The sequence below is a fragment of the Rhodnius prolixus genome, unplaced genomic scaffold (genome assembly GCF_049639745.1).
Source record: "Rhodnius prolixus isolate KJV_2025 unplaced genomic scaffold, Rpr scaffold_8, whole genome shotgun sequence".
In the NCBI taxonomy this organism is placed as follows: domain Eukaryota; kingdom Metazoa; phylum Arthropoda; class Insecta; order Hemiptera; family Reduviidae; genus Rhodnius; species Rhodnius prolixus.
Window position 1 is genome coordinate 26055277 of NW_027411593.1, and position 21259 is coordinate 26076535.

The 21259-nt window shown below is 35.0% G+C and overlaps 1 protein-coding gene across 2 annotated transcripts; it reads right to left on the reverse strand.

The window, feature by feature from the left end:
* Window positions 1–405: 405 nt before the first annotated feature.
* Window positions 406–8183, reverse strand: LOC141451051 (cAMP-dependent protein kinase type II regulatory subunit-like). Of its 2 annotated transcripts, XM_074122071.1 has the most exons (5): window positions 8071–8183; window positions 7818–7982; window positions 5690–5926; window positions 3354–3804; window positions 406–837 (listed from the first exon to the last, which is right to left on the reverse strand). In XM_074122071.1, exons 2-5 carry the CDS (start codon window positions 7946–7948, stop codon window positions 520–522), a joined length of 1137 nt encoding a protein of 378 aa, XP_073978172.1. In that variant the 5' UTR covers window positions 7949–7982; window positions 8071–8183; the 3' UTR covers window positions 406–519. The 2 variants fall into 2 exon arrangements, with proteins under 2 accessions (XP_073978172.1, XP_073978173.1); XM_074122072.1 differs by lacking the exon at window positions 8071–8183 and having other exon boundaries at window positions 7818–8055.
* Between the last annotated feature and the right edge of the window lie 13076 nt (window positions 8184–21259).

The following is a 21259-nucleotide window of genomic DNA, read 5'->3' on the forward strand; positions in this document are numbered from 1 at the left end:
CCATATACTGTGAAAATCCATTGCCAAATTTGTACTTTATTAGAAATTTATTTTTTATTTTTACAAATTCTTTAAAGAGCAAGTCCTGTGACATCTCTTTTCCATCAACAGCGATCCTACGTATAATGAGACTAAATAACATTTAGTACAATTTTGATGAGTATGGTAAGGGAATCTTTCGCGTTGAAGAAGAGTCGCGGAAAGAGTTACTTCTCATGCAGTAGTTGGTTCCTCACTAAATTGGAATCTAGGTTCGATAAATGGTTTTTCATTGGCGCTCTGAATCTCCAGCGTCCTGGAAAGATGAACTCCATTCTTTAGCAATGTACAGCAACATCGCCTAATTGATTTTTAACTTAAAATAAAACTAAATTATTATTTTTGATAAAAAAAAAATAGCCTCCATCAATCTCATTATGTTTATTACTGTATTATTGTTTCAAGTATATTGATACCGGAAAAAATATAAATTTAAACTTCTACATTAACAAAAAAAATTTTTTGGGGAATGGTTAAAATTTATCGTACATCACTGATTTGTCTTTTTGAACCGAAAATTTTTATTAATTGCTGTTCATATGAGGAAATATTTCTTTGCATTATTTGCATGCAAGGGCCTAATAACCTTTCAAATGCATCCACATCTAGATATGCAGTTTTAACATTTCCAATAGCGTAAACAGATGCAGCTCTAGGTTTGTGCGTTACTAAGGCTAGTTCGCCAAAATAATCACCAGGTTGTAAACGTTTGATTTCTATATCTTCTTCATCTTCATTTAAGATGGTGACCTGTACTTCGCCACTCTCTATGAAGTACATGCCATCGGCTGAATCTCCCTAAAACAATCAACATAAGTTTTAACACCTCCCGAGCAGAATTAGTTAGACCAACCTTCATGAAAGCAATAAAAAATAAACTATTTTTTCTGCGGTTGCTTAGAATGGACCTCTATTATTCAAAATTTTGGGCGAGAAGTTTGTTTTGAAGGAAAATTATGGTTTCAATCATTGTTCAGTTCACCATTGCTTACTTAATCAGTAGTAATCGCCTATTTCTTCAGGCGGGGCTTAACGTCCAACTACCAATTAGGTGTCGTGGACGGAAGTGGAAGCTCATAAACAATTTTTTCCTACAAATAAAAAGTAGCCATACGCGGGATTCGAACTGGGGATCTCCCACTTACAAGGACACGCTCTTGACCACTAGACCAACAAACGCTCCTGTGTACTTAATTAGTAAGTTTTTATTTCTACTTTTTCTTACTCTGCTTTGAGATGTTATTGTAATCGTGCAAATTTTTGATTTCGAGTTTTTAGGGTCCCTGAGTCCGAAAAAATGGCCAAAAATATTTTGTGGTTTCTTTATTTGGGAAATTTAATATACGAGTATATATAAAAAGCTATGACTGAACCAAGAGCTTTTACACTGAAATTTTAAGATATTTCAAAAAGTGGAGTTAATCAATTTGGGTAGTAAATTGCTCTTATGAAGGTTTCCAACTTTTATTATAAACCTTCTTTTCATGAAAATTTGATTAAGAGCACTATGAAGGAATACCTCAGTTTCCTGGTTCCCTGGGTACCGCAGGATTCTGGGGAACGAGTATGCCGATAAGTACGAGGTGTGGCTATTAAATAAAGAGGGTGATGCTGCTACAGAAGAACTATGCATGCGCCAAATCCTAACGACCGACAGCTCTGCAGCGTAAAGCCTTTTCTTTCCATTGCAGCGTCTCACGTGTTTGTAGAAAAATCTGTCTGACCGGAACCGTCGTTTGTGTTTTTGAGTGATTCAAGCGTTTCCAAGATGACCGAGAAGACGTCGGAAATGATGACCGGCTCGGGTCGCCCTTCCACGTCCAAAACGGATGAAAATATAGATTTTAATTAATCAACATTACTACCGTGAGGTGCTTGCTCAACTCCGTGAAAGAGTAAGGAAAAAAAACGACCCGATTTGTGAAAGAACAAGTCATGGGTTCTCCATCAAGACAACGCGCCAGCTCACTCTGCATTGTCTGTCAAGACGTTTCTAGCAAAGTAAAACATCCCAGTTTTAGGCCATCCGCCTCATTCGCCTGACCTGGCCCCGTGTGACTTTTATCTGTTCCCCAAAGTCAAATCTGCATTAAAAGGACCACGATTTCAGTCCTTTGAAGCTGTAAAAGAAAAAGCGGCACTCGTCATGCAGGAGCTCACAGAAAAAGACTTCCAGCACTGTTTGGAACAATGGTAAATTCGCATGGAGCGTTGTAGGTATAGAGGAGGGGTGTATATTGTAGGTGATAATAACTAAATATGTATAAATTTAAAATAAAATTTAAAAAAACGAGTATGTTTTGTTAGTGACAATGATTAGAGCGTTTTTTCTCTGCATCCTACATTGCAGAATGGAGGAAGATCAATGAAGGAACACAGAAATTGGTGAAGATACCACGCCATCATAGTCAGGGCAGGATAACGCTTCGTCTGAATATGATGGCTCTTCTTTATTTTAGAAGGTACCCCCAGATCCACCAGCTAATCCAGATATTTTCAGTCATCAACTTGTGGAAAGTCTAGTGAAACTTCACGCCACTTCCAGAAACTGTCCAAGACTGGTAAATTAAACTTACTAAGTGGATTCAAAGCATCGGAAGACTAAACTACCATATCTCCTAATTTATGTGGCAAAATACTTTCACTAATATGAGGTATTTTATAATCCTCCAGCTTCTCCTCATTGGCTAACCCCCCGAGAAGGGGATCGGGAAGAATTGATGGGCCAGCATTCCTTTTTCGAAATGGAGTCGTCCTTATGCAGTACACTGTATGGCACAACACTATACTACAAATACCAATTAAAACCGCAGGAAGCATAGATTTTGAAATTCGTTAGTACCGCCATGAACTGACGGTTATTTAGCGTAGAAACTTTTTAAACCGAACTAATTTAAAATGCTATTCTTTATTTTTATAATTTATCGATAAATTTTCAGACACGACCCCAACAAATCTTCTTTTTATTTAAACTAGCCATACGATATTGCTCACTTAAAGTTATGGGGTACTTAATTTGATTTTCTTTTTTCAGGACAATTCAATTATGGGTACTTTTTGATCGAAGCTGTGCACCTCTTGCCAATGCCTCGCGCGCCTAATAGTTTGAAAAACGCTCTAAGCAACTACGGTGACTTGAAAATGAAGGTCAAAAGCTGTCACCATTAAAAGTTAAAACTGGTTTTGGGTGAGTTAAACAAAACAAAATTAGCAATACATTACACGGAGTAACAAAACGTCAGAACGGAACTACTCAATCACACTGTTACTGCGTTAGAGCTCCATTGTAAATTCTAACTCAGTTTCAAATTTACCTGCTTAACTATAACTTCACCGTTGCTATATTGCTTTGGCACAAGTGCATCGGCCAGATTCAATCTTTCGTATGGTTTAAGCGACTCCAACATAGGCACTTTTGAAATTAAACTTTCATACATTTTTCTCTTTTTAAACGCTCTCTGCAATACAATTCTTCTAAATGTTTGTCTAGACATTGCCCATAATTTGCCACCAGTAACTGCTATAACAGTGGCTGCTCGTGGTTGGTTATATAAAAGCGCTAGTTCTCCAAAGCTGCCTGCATGATAATAAGTATAGATCTTCTTCTCCTCTCCGTCCACATTTTTGAACACATTGTATATACCGCTTTCAATGACGTAGAAATTATCACCATCATCCCCTTCTCTGATTACCTCTTCACCTTTGCGCACCTCTTTGGAAAATGTAGCATTTATCACATCGTCCCACTGCTCTTGATCCAATGATCTTAAACAATTAAAAAAAAAAACGAACAGTCAGTCATTAGAATTTTTACCTCCTCGTTCCCCAACTTAGTAAGAGAAGATATTCTAATCAAGCAGATTTTCTGTTATAATTTTACATTGAAAATACCCCTTTTTGCTATCCTCTGTGCCCAAAAAAGTGGTTTTTACGACATGGTCTTTATCTATGTTTATCCGTAAGTATCCACCACAACTCAAACACGAAAAATCGAATAAGGTCTCAATTTGATATCTAGCTTAGATGATAGAAGAAGGTTTCACATTAAATTTGGGGCAAAATTGGTTTAACTTTACAAAATCAGTTTTTTAAGGTTTTCCTCAAGAATGGTTGCTACAATTTTGTTTGAACTTAGGGTCCATTTTAGACCTATAACTTTTAACTGACCGGTAGTGCTTTATGGGGGCGAATGCTGGGTTCTGACCAAAGAGAGCCAGACAGCTTTGAGAGTGTGGAAAAAGAAAGTATTGAGGAAAAGATATGGTCCTGTGAACGAGGGAGGAAGATGGAGAATCCACACCAACTTGGAACTGCAAACTCTCTATGGAGAAGCAGACATCGTTCAATGCGTTTAAAAAAAGGAAGATTGAGTCGGTTAGGACATTTGGAAAGGATGGTGGATAATAGAATCCCCAAAAGTCTTTTATATAGAAGGCGCAGAGCCGTCAGAATAAGAGGTAGGCCAAGGCTTAGATGGCTTGGTGACATCGAGAGGGATTTGAGGAAAACAGGTGTGCGAAGTTGGCGATTAAAGGTTCTTGATAGAGCTCAGTGGAAAGCCTTGATTGAGGAGGCCCTGGTCCTTTTAGGACTATAGCGCCGAAGAGGAAGGAAGGAAGGGACTTTTAACTGAAACCTTGTTACATAAAAATTCGTTGAAGAACCTTTTCTAAGAGAAGGATTTAGACATTTCTCTAACCTTCCATTAGAGGTTATTGACTGTTATGCCACTTATAATAATATTAATAAGCAATACAGCAGATGAGATAACAGAAACACTTATCTTATTCTCACTAAATTAACAAATTTTCTCAAATTTTAAAATTTTTATTCTTATTGTCGAGTTAGCTGGCATTATATAATGGAAGAGGCATTATATAATGCCAGCATTCATAAAGGCAAGAAGAATTGAATGGTTGGGCCATTTAGTGCGAATGCCGAACAATGGGATGCCAAAAAAAAACTACTTTTCTCCAAAATGGAGGGTACAAGAGGTAGAGGGCGGCCATGAAGTCGTTGGATGCAGGATGTGGAGGCTGACTTGCGGAAGCTGGGTGTGAGTGATTGGAAGAGGAAGGCGCTGGACAGAGAGAGGTGGTTCGAGGTTGTCAGGGAGGCCAAGGTTCGATCAGAGCTGTAGAGCTATTTAGTAAAGTAAAGTAAAGTATTCTATAATGCCAAATTTCTCAACATTTGTCTTTCTTTATCTGACTTTGGATAATACTCTGGAGCAACATCATTATCCTCTTCTGGATTATATGGTTCAGCAGAAATGGATTTACGTCTCTGTAAGTCTCAGATTTAAGTGATTAGTTCAGTCCTATTGAGGGGGGGGGATAATTGCCAGAAATTGTTCTATTATCTCTCATTTTGTCTTAAAATAAAGCCGCTAACTATCTCTTTGCATCCAGATATGTTTTTTAACTCGACAAAACGCTAAATTTTCAATATTTCCTGATTTATTAAAGGCGAGTGTAAGTAAAAAATTAAATCTCAAAGATGATTCGCAAGAGGTTAAAAGCTGTCTAGACAAATGGAGCAATAATTCTAAAAGGAAAACCACCTCCAAGTTCGTCTAACACTGGTCTAGCTAATAAATTCTATCATAGTTTCAAGATTTCCTGCTTAATTATGATTAAGTATACATTACCTAAAGATAAATATATTCTGGCAAGCATTTCTCAACATTTGTCTTTCTTTATCTGTCTTTGGATAATACTCTGGAGCTACATCTTCGTCTTCTTCTGGATTATATGCTTCAGCAGAAATAGATTTACGTCTCTGTCTAAGATTTCCTTGCGGTGGTAAAGCATCATCTTCTAATGCTGAATCTGATGGAGAATCAATATGGTTGGCGTCTTCAATATCTCTTTCGGCCGATCTTAATCTAAATTAAAAGAATTAGAAGTTACAGTGGGCGACAAACATTCTAATCTTCCTATATATCAGCAGTAACGCCATTGTAACATTACTTGCTGTGTATAGCTGGATTAAGATAAAATGGTGAGAACGTTTAACTCCAGTTTCTTTCTCTTTGTGGGACCGCAGAAGTTTCAGTCGGCAACAGATCAATTGATTAAGTTATGTAATGTTCCTATAGTGAACACACCAGATGGGAAAGATGGAAGACAAAAAAGTTGCCCAACAAATAGGCCGATCTTGTAAAACATTGCTTCCCAAAATAGACGATATCGCTCAGGTAATCTAGACTTTCGACAAAATAAAGGGAGGGCGAAAGCGTAGAAGAGCTATAAAGAAACAAACAAAATGAAATTTGGCTTCAAAATTGGACAAAAAATGAAACTTTGAAGCTTAAAAAAACTATCTAACTTCTAAAGAACTCCTAATCGTAACAGTTTGTCATTTAAGAGTACAACTAAGCATGTTTTTGTGTTAATGAAAGGATTAAATACTTTGTAGCCTTCTCACAGAAGTCAGCTGATTGTCAAACCTTTCCATTTGAATCGATATTAACCTCACTTCATATTGGTGCTGCTACAGTACTTATAAAATAAAAACAAGACGATGCTACGTTTTTTGGGAGACTTTTGTAGTCTTTTAGTAGATTGTCAATACTATTATTGATTTATTACAGCGTTTTCGTACGCTAGTTGCTGATTGGCGGTTCACGAAAAATAATCAATAATGGCGGACACAAAAAATAAAAAGTAAAAAATTAAAGCATAAAAATATCATAGAAACGTTTTTTCTCATAATTCATAAAAATTATTTTAATTATTAATATTATACAGTAAAGTTGTTAATATGTACAGCAGGGGACCCTAAACTTTTTACACAGGGGGCCAGTTCACTGTCCCTCAGACCGTTGGAGGGCCGGACTATAAAACAAACTATTTTAAAGTAAAAAAAACGGGAACAAATAGAATATTTCAAATAAAGAACAAGTAAATTTAAATCACCAAACTGCCCAGTATTTCTGTGGGAACTATGGACCTGCTTTTGGCTAATGAGATGGTCAATGTCCGGTTTGGTTATAGTGCTTTGCCTTTCTTCCTACTTCTACTGTTATTTCACACTGTATTAGTACTGTACATGAGCGACGCAGCGCTTTGCGGCACCACCACAAATAGTGCTCCTCTCACTGACCACCAGTGAAAGAGATGCCCCTTCCGGAAGTGCGGCGGGGGCCAGATAAATGTCCTCAGGGGGCAGCATTTGGCTCGCGGGCCGTAGTCTGGGGACCCCTGATGTACAGTAATAAGTTAGTCTGTCTGAAGATATACGAGAAAATATAATAGCACATTTAACGGGATTAAAATTGTCTTTCATGGAGTATTTTCCAAAACACAAAGGATAATTGGGTTTCAATCCCCTTCTATAAAGAAAATTTAGGAAAAGCTACATCATTATCGATAAAAGATAAAGAAAAGTTAATAGAATTATCATGTGACAGAACTTAAATGATAACTAAGTTAAAATCTGCTTAAAGAGACTGGATTGTAATGAGTAAGCTCTCTCCAAGCAACATTAAATTTAATTGTTACCTACAGGTAGTTGAATGCATAAAAGAAATTAATTTAGAAGATTGAGATAAAACGCTGATTTATAGCATTTCAGCTTTCCTTAAAAATACAGGACAAAACTTATTTTGTGTTTAAATAGTTTGCTTGCTTTCTTTAGTTTGTGTTAACGTATCAGTTATTAACTGATTGCAACAAACTGCCAATTCACACAGCTTACTGATAGATTATCTGTTTATAATCAACTATTATCTTATAAATTAATAAAAATCTAAACAAAAATTGCAAAAACTAAACCTCTGGAAATATTCGGCCGCAAAAGCTACAGGATCTTGTGGTTGTTCCAGCAAAAATGTTACTGTAAATTCTAGCATCATTTGACGAAATTCATTACTGACAGCTATTTTCCCAATGTGTGGACGTTGCATTGTAGTGTTGTTTTCAGATTCCTTGCTGCATATACTAAAAAATTAATATTTATGAAGAGAATAAAATATTGAAAATTAAAATATTAAATCCATAAAATTATTTTTACAGAAAAAGAACTCACATGTTTAATTTTGTTATTTTAAATTAAGAATTGGATAAATGTTCTGCGAAACAACAGCTGACGATTAAATTCATTTTTTATGTAAAAGGTAATCTTTTTTTTTTTTTGTTATTACATATTTCATGAATTTAATAATTATAATTAATTTATAAAATATTATTTTAAATATTTTTTTGGTAATTGTTTAGATAAATTCGATTAAAGTTATTTACTTGATATCATTTTTAGCCATTGTTATTGGCATAAAAAATTGCCTTGTACATTAATCTAGCACTGTCAATTGTTATTTTGTGCAGTTTGCCACTATTTAATACTTAATAAATTAAGCCCTATAAGCCTTCTTCCAATCTTAGGAAAACTCCTTGAGAAACTGCTCCTAAAACGAATTTATCCTCTTCTAGAATCACAGGAAATACTTCCGTCCCATCAATTTGGTTTCCGCCCTCATCACTCTACAGTCCAACAATGTCATCGTGTTGTGGATGTAATCTCAACCTCTCTTGAGAATGGACAGTATTGTCCGGGAGTTTTTCTCGACGTTGCTCAAGCTTTCGATCGCGTCTGGCACCGGGGATTGCTTGCCAAACTCAAGAGCATCCTACCAACTACATATTTTCTCATCCTTCAATCTTACCTTACTGGACGCTTATTTAGTGTCGTCTGTGGAAATTCCTACTCTCCTTGTTACCCAGTTCGAGCAGGTGTTCCCCAGGGAAGTGTCCTTGGGCCTGTACTCTACACCATATACACTGCTGATATTCCTACCAATCCTCGTACCTTCCTTTTTACTTATGCCGATGATACGGCCATCCTCTCTCCTCATGAAGACCCGGTCCTTGCCTACCGCTTCCTCCAATCCCATATAGAATCTCTTGAGCCTTGGCTAAAGAAATGGAGAATTAAAATTAATGAAAATAAATGTAATTACATTACATTCTCCCTAAGGCGAACTATCCTTCCACCCGTTTACCTAAACCTCACTCCTCTTCCCACAACAGATTGTGTTAAGTATCTAGGACTCTTCATGGACAAACGCCTAACCTGAAATCCACATACTAGACTCAAACGGAAAGAACTGAACAGACGATACAAACTTCTCTCTAGACTTCTTGACAAGCGATCTAAACTCTCTCTACAGAATAAACGACTTATCTATACTATGATACTAAAACCTGCCTGGACTTACGGAATGGAACTTTGGGGCTCAGCCAAAGCTTCCAATATCTACAGAATCCAATCCTTCCAGTCAAAAACTCTCCATAGAATCGCTAATGCTCCTTACTTTGTTTCCAATCATACCTTGCACCGAGATTTCCTTGTTCCCTATGTTTCTGAAGCTGTAAGATCCCGATACTTTAAATTCCACACATCAATCACCTCACATCCCAATCCTCTAGTAGCTCAACTTACCACTCTACCAGGAAATCCTCCCAGGCGGTTGAAGCGCAGATGGCCACGCGATCTTCTAAATGAAGTAAGAGCCAATGTACAATAGTGAAGTGTACCACTTTGGGAGTTTCACCAATGGGTGAATTCTCCCCTCATGTATTCATGTATGTATTCTATGTATCATGTTGTATCAGCTTCACTTGATGCAGAATTATTCTGCAGTTGTGAAAATAAATAAATTAAAAAAAAAAAAAAAAAAAATTAAGGAATTTTACTTATGTATCACTTACCTCAAAAAAATTCCTTTTCTGTTATCTAATTATTATCTTCTAGAAGCTATGAGAATTATCGCAGGTAATAGAAGGTTCTAGTCCTTACAGAAAGTGTTGCGCTTTAGAACACTATCGAGAGAAGCCGAAATTCAGGCTTATTTTGCGACCTATTGTGGTGTACGGGAGCGAAAAGTGGGCTCTTACTAAGGAGGATGAACGCTTTCTCAGTGTCTGGGAGAGAAAAAATTTTGAAAAGAATATAGGGCCCCCATTCTGGTGGGGAACAGGTGAAGGATAAGGACCAACAAGGAAGTCAGAGATCTTTATGCTGATCAGGACCTAGTGGGCCTTAACAAACAAGGAAGGATTAGATGGTAAGAGTAACTTGGAACGAATGTGGGGAGGAAAGAATAGCCAAGAAACTATTTCTTGGACATCCAGGAAGGGCTATAAGAAGAGGGAGGCCCCGGGTGAGATGGCACGACAGTGTTGTGCAGGATCTAAGAGATTTGGGAGTAAGAAGATGGAGAACAGCAACCGAAGCGAGGGATGAATGGCACAGCATTATTGAGGCGGCCAAGGTCCTTCGTGGATCCTGTAGTGCCAAGCAAGAAGAACAAATTAGGTTATTTCATCCTAAATCTAGCCCTAATTTTTGTAATTTTCACAACTTTGTAAATTCGTATTTCCTTAAAATTTTTAACTAAATTATCCTGGACATTTTATAGATATTATTTTATAGTTTTATTATTTTTTTGTAAACGATACTAATGATTTTCTTTAAACATTGCGTACACACTACTTATACAGGGTGAACCAGTAAGTATTGTCCATAGGCCTACTGTGTGAAGTACATCTAAAGTGGAGTTCAATGACGTATTGGCCAACTTCATATTTTCCACCATCAAAGTCATCAAATTGGCTAGAGTCCTATGTTCGATGATATACAATAAAATTGATGATTCTTCCCGGAAACAGTCTACCCAGGTAAATTAATCACGCTACGACTCCCAAACAATAGGTAAAGCTAGCAAATGCAGAGGAAGGTAGCATTCAATCTAGGCTGCAAATCTAACGTAACGAGATAAAAGAATATTTTCTGTATTGATTACATTATTACAGTGTAAAATTAGTATTTGATATTTTCTTCTCTTTCGTATATTGTGGACAAAATACTCTAAGACGTGTTTCCCCCTCCCCCTATTTAAGCCTGTCTAAATAATTCAAATATAACCTGACAGAGAAACTCAAGTTAGATAACCACATAGTGACTGGCACTTTTACAACACTGAAATTGCCACATCTTTGTGATCCCCACTATAATTTTACATTTTTTTTTTATTCTTAGACACAACTTGTTTCATCATATAGACAGAAATGTACTTACAACACTCATTTCCAGACAGCAATCTTGGGAAATCTGTTACAGGCTAGCAACCAATTGCAACATTATTTTACTAAATATCATTTTTTATTAATACCATTATCTTTATTATAGTTTTATAGTTATATCTAATGTGGTGATGCCCACATCGTCATGTTTTATTAAGCATGTTTAAGCAATTTCACTGTTTTCTCATTTTCCAAAAATACATAAAACTATAATTACATTAAATGAAAGCAGTGAATTAAAATTAATAATAATAAAAATTCGTATACCTTATCACTTATTTTCCTAGAGAGAACCGATTCTTCCAAATTTTCTCCTATCTTCTTCTTAACTGGCGCTACAACTCGCTTGCGCGAATCTCGGCCTCCTCTATCAAAGTTTGCCAGTTGTCCCGGTCCAATGCTGCCACCATCCAGTTTCGGACACCAAGGAGAGTTCTTGCATCCTTCGAAACACCATCTTTCCATCGCTGCCTCAATCTGCCCACTCGTCGCGTGCCATTTATATTTTCTTCAATTATCTTATATGGTATTTCCTCGGGATTCATTCTGCCTACGTGTACTGCCGAACGAAGCCGTCCAAGCTTCACCAAATTCACCACGTCAACGTCCCTGTACAAACTCCTTAGTTCTGCATTACTTCTCCGTCTCCATGTTTTGCCATCCAAAATGGCTCCATAGATCCTTCGAAGAATTTTTCTTTCGAACCTAACGAGAACAAGCTCGTGATTTTTGGTGGTGACCCAGCACTCTGAGGCGTACGTTAAGACGGGTCAGATAAGGGTCTTATAAAGTAAAAAAGAAGTAAAGTAATCGCCTATTTTTTCAGACATCCAACTACCAATTAGGTGTCGTAGACGGAGGCGACTAGCAAACATACTTTACTGTAAATTTCTTTTATTAATCATTAAATAAAATCCAAGGCCTAAGACCGGGAATCGAACCCAGTACCACAATACATATTAGCTTCGCAGGTCTCGCCTCTAACCTCTCGGCTACCGAGGTGCCCGGGTCTTATAAAGCCTTATCTTAGTCGACCTGGAGAGTAACTGACTTTTAAAATGATGTTGCAAGCCGAAGTATTTCCAGTTAGCCAGCAGTATTCTTCTATTAATTTCACTGTGCACGTTGTTGTCGGAGCTCACCTGCGTGCCTAGATAAATAAAATTATCCACCCACTCGAAGGTGTAATTCTTGGAGGGAGCTGCTCCGCTTTGTTTTTGCTTGATTCACCTCAAGACCTATTTCTGTTGCAGCTCTCTCCAAGTCGATGAACGCATTTTCGACCGCACCTCTTGATCGACCAATCAGATCTACATTGTCAGCATACGCCAACAGCTGAATGGTTCTCTATAGAATGGTGCCATTTGTCTGTATGCCAGACCTTCATACAACCCACTCTCCTATACTTTTTTTCTGTATACCACATCAATTTTAATTCGACCTACAGTAAAATCTGGAATACAAAGCTCATAGAATTATTCTAATTACTGTTAGTTATCATTTTGTTGGTTCAGTTTGTCTTAGCAATAAATGTGTGTGGATTAACGCGCGTTTTAGGATCTACCAGAGTTCATTAACTGTAAAGCGTCATACATGTTTTATGATATGCATATAAAATGAAGTAACATCTATTTTTACTGAGGGCTTAACGTCGAACTACCAATTTAGATGCCGTGAACAGAAGGCGCAAAAGCACGTAGTTCATTATCTTTTTTTTTTCTTTTTCCTCAAAAATAAAAACTTAGTTACGGATTGTAAACGAAGTGGAGATCACAAACCTATTAATCTGTGATCATAACTTCTACCCAAACTCCTCTACTTTGCATCAAAATGTCTTGTTTTTATGAATACATTAACAGAATGAAAGTTAGTTTAATGATGGCTTTTCTCTTTTTTTGATGCGGTAAATAAAAGGTCTTGCAGTTCAAAAGCTTATATAATTACTCGCTCGAAATATATCTTTTTACTCGAATCATTTTTTCTCAAACGGAGACGACCCATTGTCTTAATAATATATCGAGTTATTTTGTCGTTTTTCAAGCAAAGTGATTCAATACTTTAATAACTAAATTAAGATAATTTAAATTTTGAATAAATCACTATAGACACCATGTAACCTCCCTCACTCTTTTAGCAAGCTTAGTGCGACACGATAACTTAAGCGAAGTCGAAATCTCTACACCAAACTTATCAATCTACCTCCGTTGATCGATAAAACAATGAAACAGGTCAGGGTTACAATAAACATACGCTCTACGGCGGATAAAACAAAAAAATATTACCCATCAGTGCAAATCTAACCACATTTTTCAAAAATTTAGTAAGTAATACATTCTCTTTTTTAACAAAACTGGAAAACAGAAGTTCATCAAAAGGCCAACGTTCAGCGCCACAGTATATTATATTTAAGAGTTGTGATGATGTCATCTAATAATGGAGCCCTCTTTCAATGTACGAAAACTAAAGGGTGGAGAAAATGGGCAAATGCAAGCGATTTTAAAATTGCATGCATGACAATGTTTTTTTTAAGTACGACAAATAGCTGCGCTCAAGTTAGCAGCACTGTGCAGGCGTGAGATTTATTGACTTAAATTCAAACTGATAAGTAAAACATTTTTTTTTTGGTTAAGTTTTTTCTTAACTTAGCGCGTTAAGTTGTAAGAATTAGTATGGATTGGTGCTTTATTTTGTAGTATTGATCATTTCTAGTATACTAAAATTAACGCTATAAAAAGTAATAATTGAACAATTACTAGAAAAACCATTCCGAATTCTCATAATGTGAAGAATAAGCATGTTGTCTCGCAGCGCTGTATTAAAATTAATCTTGTTTTTCACTGTATTATAGACACAATAGTATTATATATTATAGACAATATAATATTATAGATATAATAGTATTATATTATGTTATAGATAATATAACTCTAACAATTTCAATTTGTATGGCGCGTAGTCTAGTTCGTCGGCACTAACTGTTTATTTTTAGATAGGAACGTGATTATTAAAATAATGTGTCTGCGATTGTCACAATTATATATCATCAATTTTATTGTTTTAAATTTTGAATACATTAATAACAAATGAACATCAATATCTTTTGATTAAGATAATATACCAAAACAATGACTAATACTATAAGAAATGTATTGCCTTATTCTTTGAGTAAATGTTATTTTTTTTATTTTCTTTTCAAACTGAAACTAAAATCTTAATACGAACAAGACACTTTGTTTGGCAAAGTGGGCGAACAGGCTGTATCCAGCATACATCTGCACCATAGCTGTAGATCAGTGATGACCCTAATTGATAATGTTCAACTAACGGCCACCTACTTAACATGGATCTTGAAGAACCAAAAAAAATCTATCCACTTTCAGTGGGCGTATCTCTTTGAAAAAACCAAATTAATAATAGTAGGGAATCCTAGTTTTGTGGAAAGTAACTGGAAGTGGGAGATAGTATTATGTTTTCAGCATGTTTAATATAAATGCAAAGAGTCCCAGCTCACGTTAATCGTAGAACAAGAATATTTAGAAAGCTGGAGTGAATGCAGTAGTAAAGAGCGTCTGATACGTTAGTAGATTAAATTGGAGTGTGCGCTGAACATGTATTTCACATGAGGCGGCGAGTTGCCGGCTTGAGGTGCACGGTGGCTTGCTGTTTGGGTAGTAGTTCCACTGAAAGTGTCTGTGACACAACATGACTGAAGAAATTACGTTAAGTTTAAATCTCCATGCATTCGACACTTTCATTTAAATCTTGCACTTCATTACTTAACTCAAGTACTTATTTATAATAACGCGTGTTTCAGGTTTTCAGGAACAAAACAGAAAACTGTAGGCTTTGTATTCAAGGGAATTATTGCTACTAAAAGTGTTTGGCATTTCATTTTCAAAATATTATCACATTATATCTCCTTAACAAGTACAGCTACAAAGTGGAAATTCTGCACAATTGTAGCAGTAAATGAGTTCTTTAGTTGAGCATATTCTCGCAGGGATTACACGAACAGGACATGTGATACAGCAGTTTGAAATTAGAAGGAAATGTAAAACCACTAAAGATTATCACTTTATATCTCCTTAACAAGTACAGCTACAAAGTGGAAATTCTGCACAATTGTAGCAGTAAATGACTACTTTAGTTGAGTATGTTCTCGCAGGGATTACAACAACAGGACCTGAGATACAGCAGTTTGAAATTTGAAGGAAACGTAAAACCAGTAAACTTTATCAACTTAAGTATATCTCCTCAATAAATGCAGCTACAAAGCGGGAATTCTGCACAATTGTAGAAGTAAATGAGTTCTTTAGTTGAGCATATTCTCGCGGGGATTACACTAATAGGAGATGATATACAGCAGTTTGAAATTTAAAGGAAATTTAAAACCACTAAACTTTATCACCTTATATTTCCTTAATAAGTACAGCTACAATGCGGGAATTCTGCACAATTGTAGAAGTAAATGAGTTCTTTAGTTGAGCATATTCTCGCGGGGATTACACTAATAGGAGATGATATACAGCAGTTTGAAATTTAAAGGAAATTTAAAACCACTAAACTTTATCACCTTATATTTCCTTAATAAGTACAGCTACAAAGCGGGAATTCTGCACAATTGTAGAAGTAAATGAGTTCTTTAGTTGAGCATATTCTCGCGGGGATTACACTAATAGGAGATGATATACAGCAGTTTGAAATTTAAAGGAAATTTAAAACCACTAAACTTTATCACCTTATATTTCCTTAATAAGTACAGCTACAATGCGGGAATTCTGCACAATTGTAGCTGTAAATTAGTACTATAATTGACCATATTCTCGCGGTGATTGCGCAAACAGGACATAAGATACAGCAGTTTGAATTTTGAAGAAAACGTAAAACCAGTAAACTTTATCTACTTATATCTCCTCAATAAGTACAGCTACAATGCGGGAATTCTGCACAATTGTAGCTGTAAATTAGTACTATAATTGACCATATTCTCGCGGTGATTGCGCAAACAGGACATAAGATACAGCAGTTTGAATTTTGAAGAAAACGTAAAACCAGTAAACTTTATCTACTTATATCTCCTCAATAAGTACAGCTACAAAGCGGGAATTCTGCACAATTGTAGTAGTAAATTAGTACTATAATTGACCATATTCTCGCGGTGATTGCGCAAACAGGACATAAGATACAGCAGTTTGAATTTTGAAGAAAACGTAAAACCAGTAAACTTTATCTACTTATATCTCCTCAATAAGTACAGCTACAAAGCGGGAATTCTGCACAATTGTAGTAGTAAATTAGTACTATAATTGACCATATTCTCGCGGTGATTGCGCAAACAGGACATAAGATACAGCAGTTTGAATTTTGAAGAAAACGTAAAACCAGTAAACTTTATCTACTTATATCTCCTCAATAAATACAGCTACAAAGTGGGAATTCTGCACAATTGTAGAAGTAAATGAGTTCTTTAGTTGAGCATATTCTCGCGGGGATTACACTAATAGGAGATGATATACAGCAGTTTGAAATTTAAAGGAAATTTATAACCACTAAACTTTATCACCTTATATTTCCTTAATAAGTACAGCTACAATGCGGGAATTCTGCACAATTGTAGCAGTAAATTAGTACTATAATTGACCATATTCTCGCGGTGATTGCGCAAACAGGACATAAGATACAGCAGTTTGAATTTTGAAGAAAACGTAAAACTAGTAAACTTTATCAACTTATATCTCCTCAATAAATACAGCTACAAAGCGGGAATTCTGCACAATTGTAGTAGTAAATGACTACTTTAGTTGAGTATATTCTCACAGGGATTACACTCACAGGACCTGAGATACACCAGTTTGAATTTTGAAGAAAACGTAAAACCAGTAAATTTTATCTACTTATATCTCCTCAATAAGTACAGCTACAAAGCGGGAATTCTGCACAATTGTAGTAGTAAATTAGTACTATAATTGACCATATTCTCGCGGTGATTGCGCAAACAGGACATAAGATACAGCAGTTTGAATTTTGAAGAAAACGTAAAACCAGTAAACTTTATCTACCTTATATCTCCTCAATAAATACAGCTACAAAGTGGGAATTCTGCACAATTGTAGAAGTAAATGAGTTCTTTAGTTGAGCATATTCTCGCGGGGATTATACTAATAGGAGATGATATACAGCAGTTTGAAATTTAAAGGAAATTTAAAACCACTAAACTTTATCACCTTATATTTCCTTAATAAGTACAGCTACAATGCGGGAATTCTGCACAATTGTAGCTGTAAATTAGTACTATAATTGACCATATTCTCACAGGGATTACACTAACAGGACCTGAGATACAGCAGTTTGAAATTTGAAGGAAACGTAAAACCACTAAACTTTATCAACTTAAGTATATCTCCCTAATAAATATAGCTACAAAGCGGGAATTCTGCACAATTGTAGCAGTAAATTAGTACTATAATTGACCATATTCTCGCGGTGATTGCGCAAACAGGACATAAGATACAGCAGTTTGAATTTTGAAGAAAACGTAAAACTAGTAAACTTTATCAACTTATATCTCCTCAATAAATACAGCTACAAAGCGGGAATTCTGCACAATTGTAGTAGTAAATGACTACTTTAGTTGAGTATATTCTCACAGGGATTACACTCACAGGACCTGAGATACACCAGTTTGAAATTTGAAGGAAACGTAAAACCATTAAACTTTATCACCTTCTACACGTTCAATTAATAATCTGATGGATGTGGAGATATTGATGTTAAAATTTGTGGTATGTTTGGCTCAATTACAAGTTTATGTTCCCGTATCTCTTAAATTAAAAACTTCTTTAGAGTTAATCGGCTAGCGGTACATGGGAATTGATAAAGTACTTACGTGTTTACATAGGGGTTATTTTTGAAGCATTGAAAGCTTAGGTTCCACAATCTCACTAACTGGTGTGTTTCTTTGTTTGAAATTCGGTATTTTAAGGAGGACTGTAGTATGTTTTTTGTGTTTAGTTAAACTATAGCATTACAGCTGCATCCATTATACTGAAGTAAGTTTCGTTACTGAGTTAAGACAGTTTGGAATCGTGATTCAACCATCTCTATGTACTGGCCTCTGCACTATCTTCCTGACAGTCTCATTAAGCTCTAGCCATAAAATTTCGAACGGAAACTTTTTATAGAAAGATTTCATAACAGATTAATCTTGGTTAATTAATAATGTGTATAAATGTGGTTGGCAAGATTCTCAGTTGGTGTACCTATTTATTTGTATGAGCTTCCGTCGCCCATCCACGACTCTTAATTAATTTTTAGTTGCTAAATTATGAATTAGCAGATAATCAATCTCTATTGATGAATGAAAACCCAAAACCGGTCGGGAATACAAGAAAAAAAATGCTTGCTAGAACAGTTAAACTCAGCGATTTGATCAGTGTTTTTTAAAACTTATTAACGATTCTAACTAGCATGGCGGGCGACGGAAGTGGGCGAGACTAGCCACTTTTTCAAAAATTGTATTAATTCGAACTAGTTTTTAATCTGTTTTGGCCTTAAATGAGAAGGTGACAATAGTTATTTGTTCTTCGACAGTACAGTGGTACAGTACTTTATAGTACAATTACAGTGATTAAAATTACTGTACGTACATTCATGTACTCAAATCTTGAGAGAAAAATGATTTATAATAATTTTTATTTGTTTAAGAACTGTATTATAATTTACAATTTCAGTTGCAAAATCTCCACTCTAAAAAATCTACCTATATCTGGATTAATACTATTAAATATAAAATAAAATACTGAAACAATCTGGCACGAATGTGGACAAGCGAGAGATGAAAAGAATGTTTGGTTTTAGTTAGGGAAGAGCAGTTAGCGATACCAATTTGTATGGAAGTAAAGCGCCTTACACAGGCTGCTGGGATCGGTAATTGTGCTCTAATTGTTGCCCACAAGCGCCGAACACTGCCACCTACGCTCAAACAGCTGACCTTATAGTACGCTCACATTGTTCATTGTATACATTTCCTTTCGACATCTTATAATACACACATTATTCTCATCTATACTTTCCCTAGTAACGTAACAGCTATTAAAGAAGTATAGAATTCAAAAGCAGTTGCAAACCTAATAAATTTCTCTTATTACGAAGAAAAAAAGAAAAATATAAGGCACTCTCAGACAGTTTAGACAGTCAAAAAGCGGGTTTTGATAAATATAACAGCACTTTAAGCCAATTCTAAATTTTTCAACGGAGATAGACCTAATTCATTTCACAATGCGAAAAACCAATGAAAAATTAAAATGTATTGGATAGTTTTGAGCGGATAAAATTGATTTCAGATATAGATAAATGCCATACAGGACAGCAATAAATATAACAACACGGCTAGGTATTATTCATTTCACAAATATTTGTAATATAGACAACAGCCATTTAGGCAAGTATTAAATATAACAAAAGGGATGGACACTAATCAGAACAAGCATTACGAAAAACAAAGGAAAATTTAAGAAATATTGGATGGCTTAATCTACAAAAAGTTGTCTTCAAATAATAACATCTTTTTAGACCTGCCCTAAATATAACTAGGATAAAACTTGTTCATTTCACACAATGCGAAAAACCTAGGAAAAGTTAAGATGTATCTGATAGTTGTGATAGGATAAGATTTTATAGAGATATAGACAACCGCAATTTTAGGCCAGCTCTAAATATGACTCCTTAACAAAAACTTACAGTTTTAAAAGTTAAGTATAAGGGTTGATTAAACGCCAAAAGGTACACAAATCAGCAGTTCCCAACATTTCATTAATACTTCATTGATATAATTTAAGTAATTTTACTGCATTAACTTTTCCTTCACATTTTTTAGAATTTATTAGATGTCACAGACCCTTATGCTGGCCATTTTCGTCTACAAAATATTTACTCAAGTAGCACACCATTTAACTTAGATTGACTGTAATATCTATTTATCTATAATAATCAAACTATTAATCACAGGTGAAAAAGAAAACGTTATAAAAAATATAAAAAAAATAAGAGGCTAAAAAATTCATAAACTTTTTTTACATCAATGATTTTATGCATTTATTTTTATTTTTAAATAAAAATCATTGGTTTAAGTTCATTCTTCGATTAAAGTAATTGTTATTTTATGTTGTAGTCAAACGTTTGTAATAATAAGTAATAAATAATCTGGCTTTATCGCAAATAATATAGTTTTCTTCAATTACATTCTCAATCTAGGTGTTCTTCCCACAATGTTATATATATGTAATATAAAATAAAGAAAATAAAGATATGCATATTTTTAGGACAGCTAATTATTCCAGTATTTTACCATAAGTAAAATTAGGGGGACTAAATTAAATTACAATTGAGAAATGAGTAAATATTGTTGAATAATCTACTTGTTATTAAATGTATGTTATTTGTGCTCACGAATATTTCGGTAAGACGAATTTAAGACTGAAATATTGTTTTGAATCCTCCGTGATTGAAATTTAAAAAGTGGCCGACTCTAACTTTGTTTTTTTCTACTTTAACATGCATGTATATGTGACTACTCAGAATAATTCATCACTCATTTTATCATAATTATAATAAAAAAATATTATGAATGAACTGGCCAGCATAAGGGTCTGTGACATCTAATAAATTCTAAAAAATGTGAAGGAAAAGTTAATGCAGTAAAATTACTTAAATTATATCAATGAAGTATTAATGAAATGTTGGGAACTGCTGATTTGTGTACCTTTTGGCGTTTAATCAACCCTTATACTTAACTTTTAAAACTGTAAGTTTTTGTTAAGGAGATTTTTGTACCTTTTGGATAGATTTTCCTTTTTGTCTATTTGCAAAGTTACGTCTGCTTTACAGATTTTTTAAAATTTGGAATAAGCTATTCTATCATTATAACCTGATAAGGTGTTAAATCGGAACCGTAACTACCACTGGAGAGATCTTTTTAAAGAATGATTATAGTTACGGTCCCCAAACCATCCTCAATAACCATTTTTTTGAGAAAGCGTTTTGAATAAAATAGGAAGGTATTTGTACGTAAATAGCAAAATTAAACTGCGATTTCAGTACTTCCTTTTAAGAGGAGCAAGAAAAATAAACTGCGATTA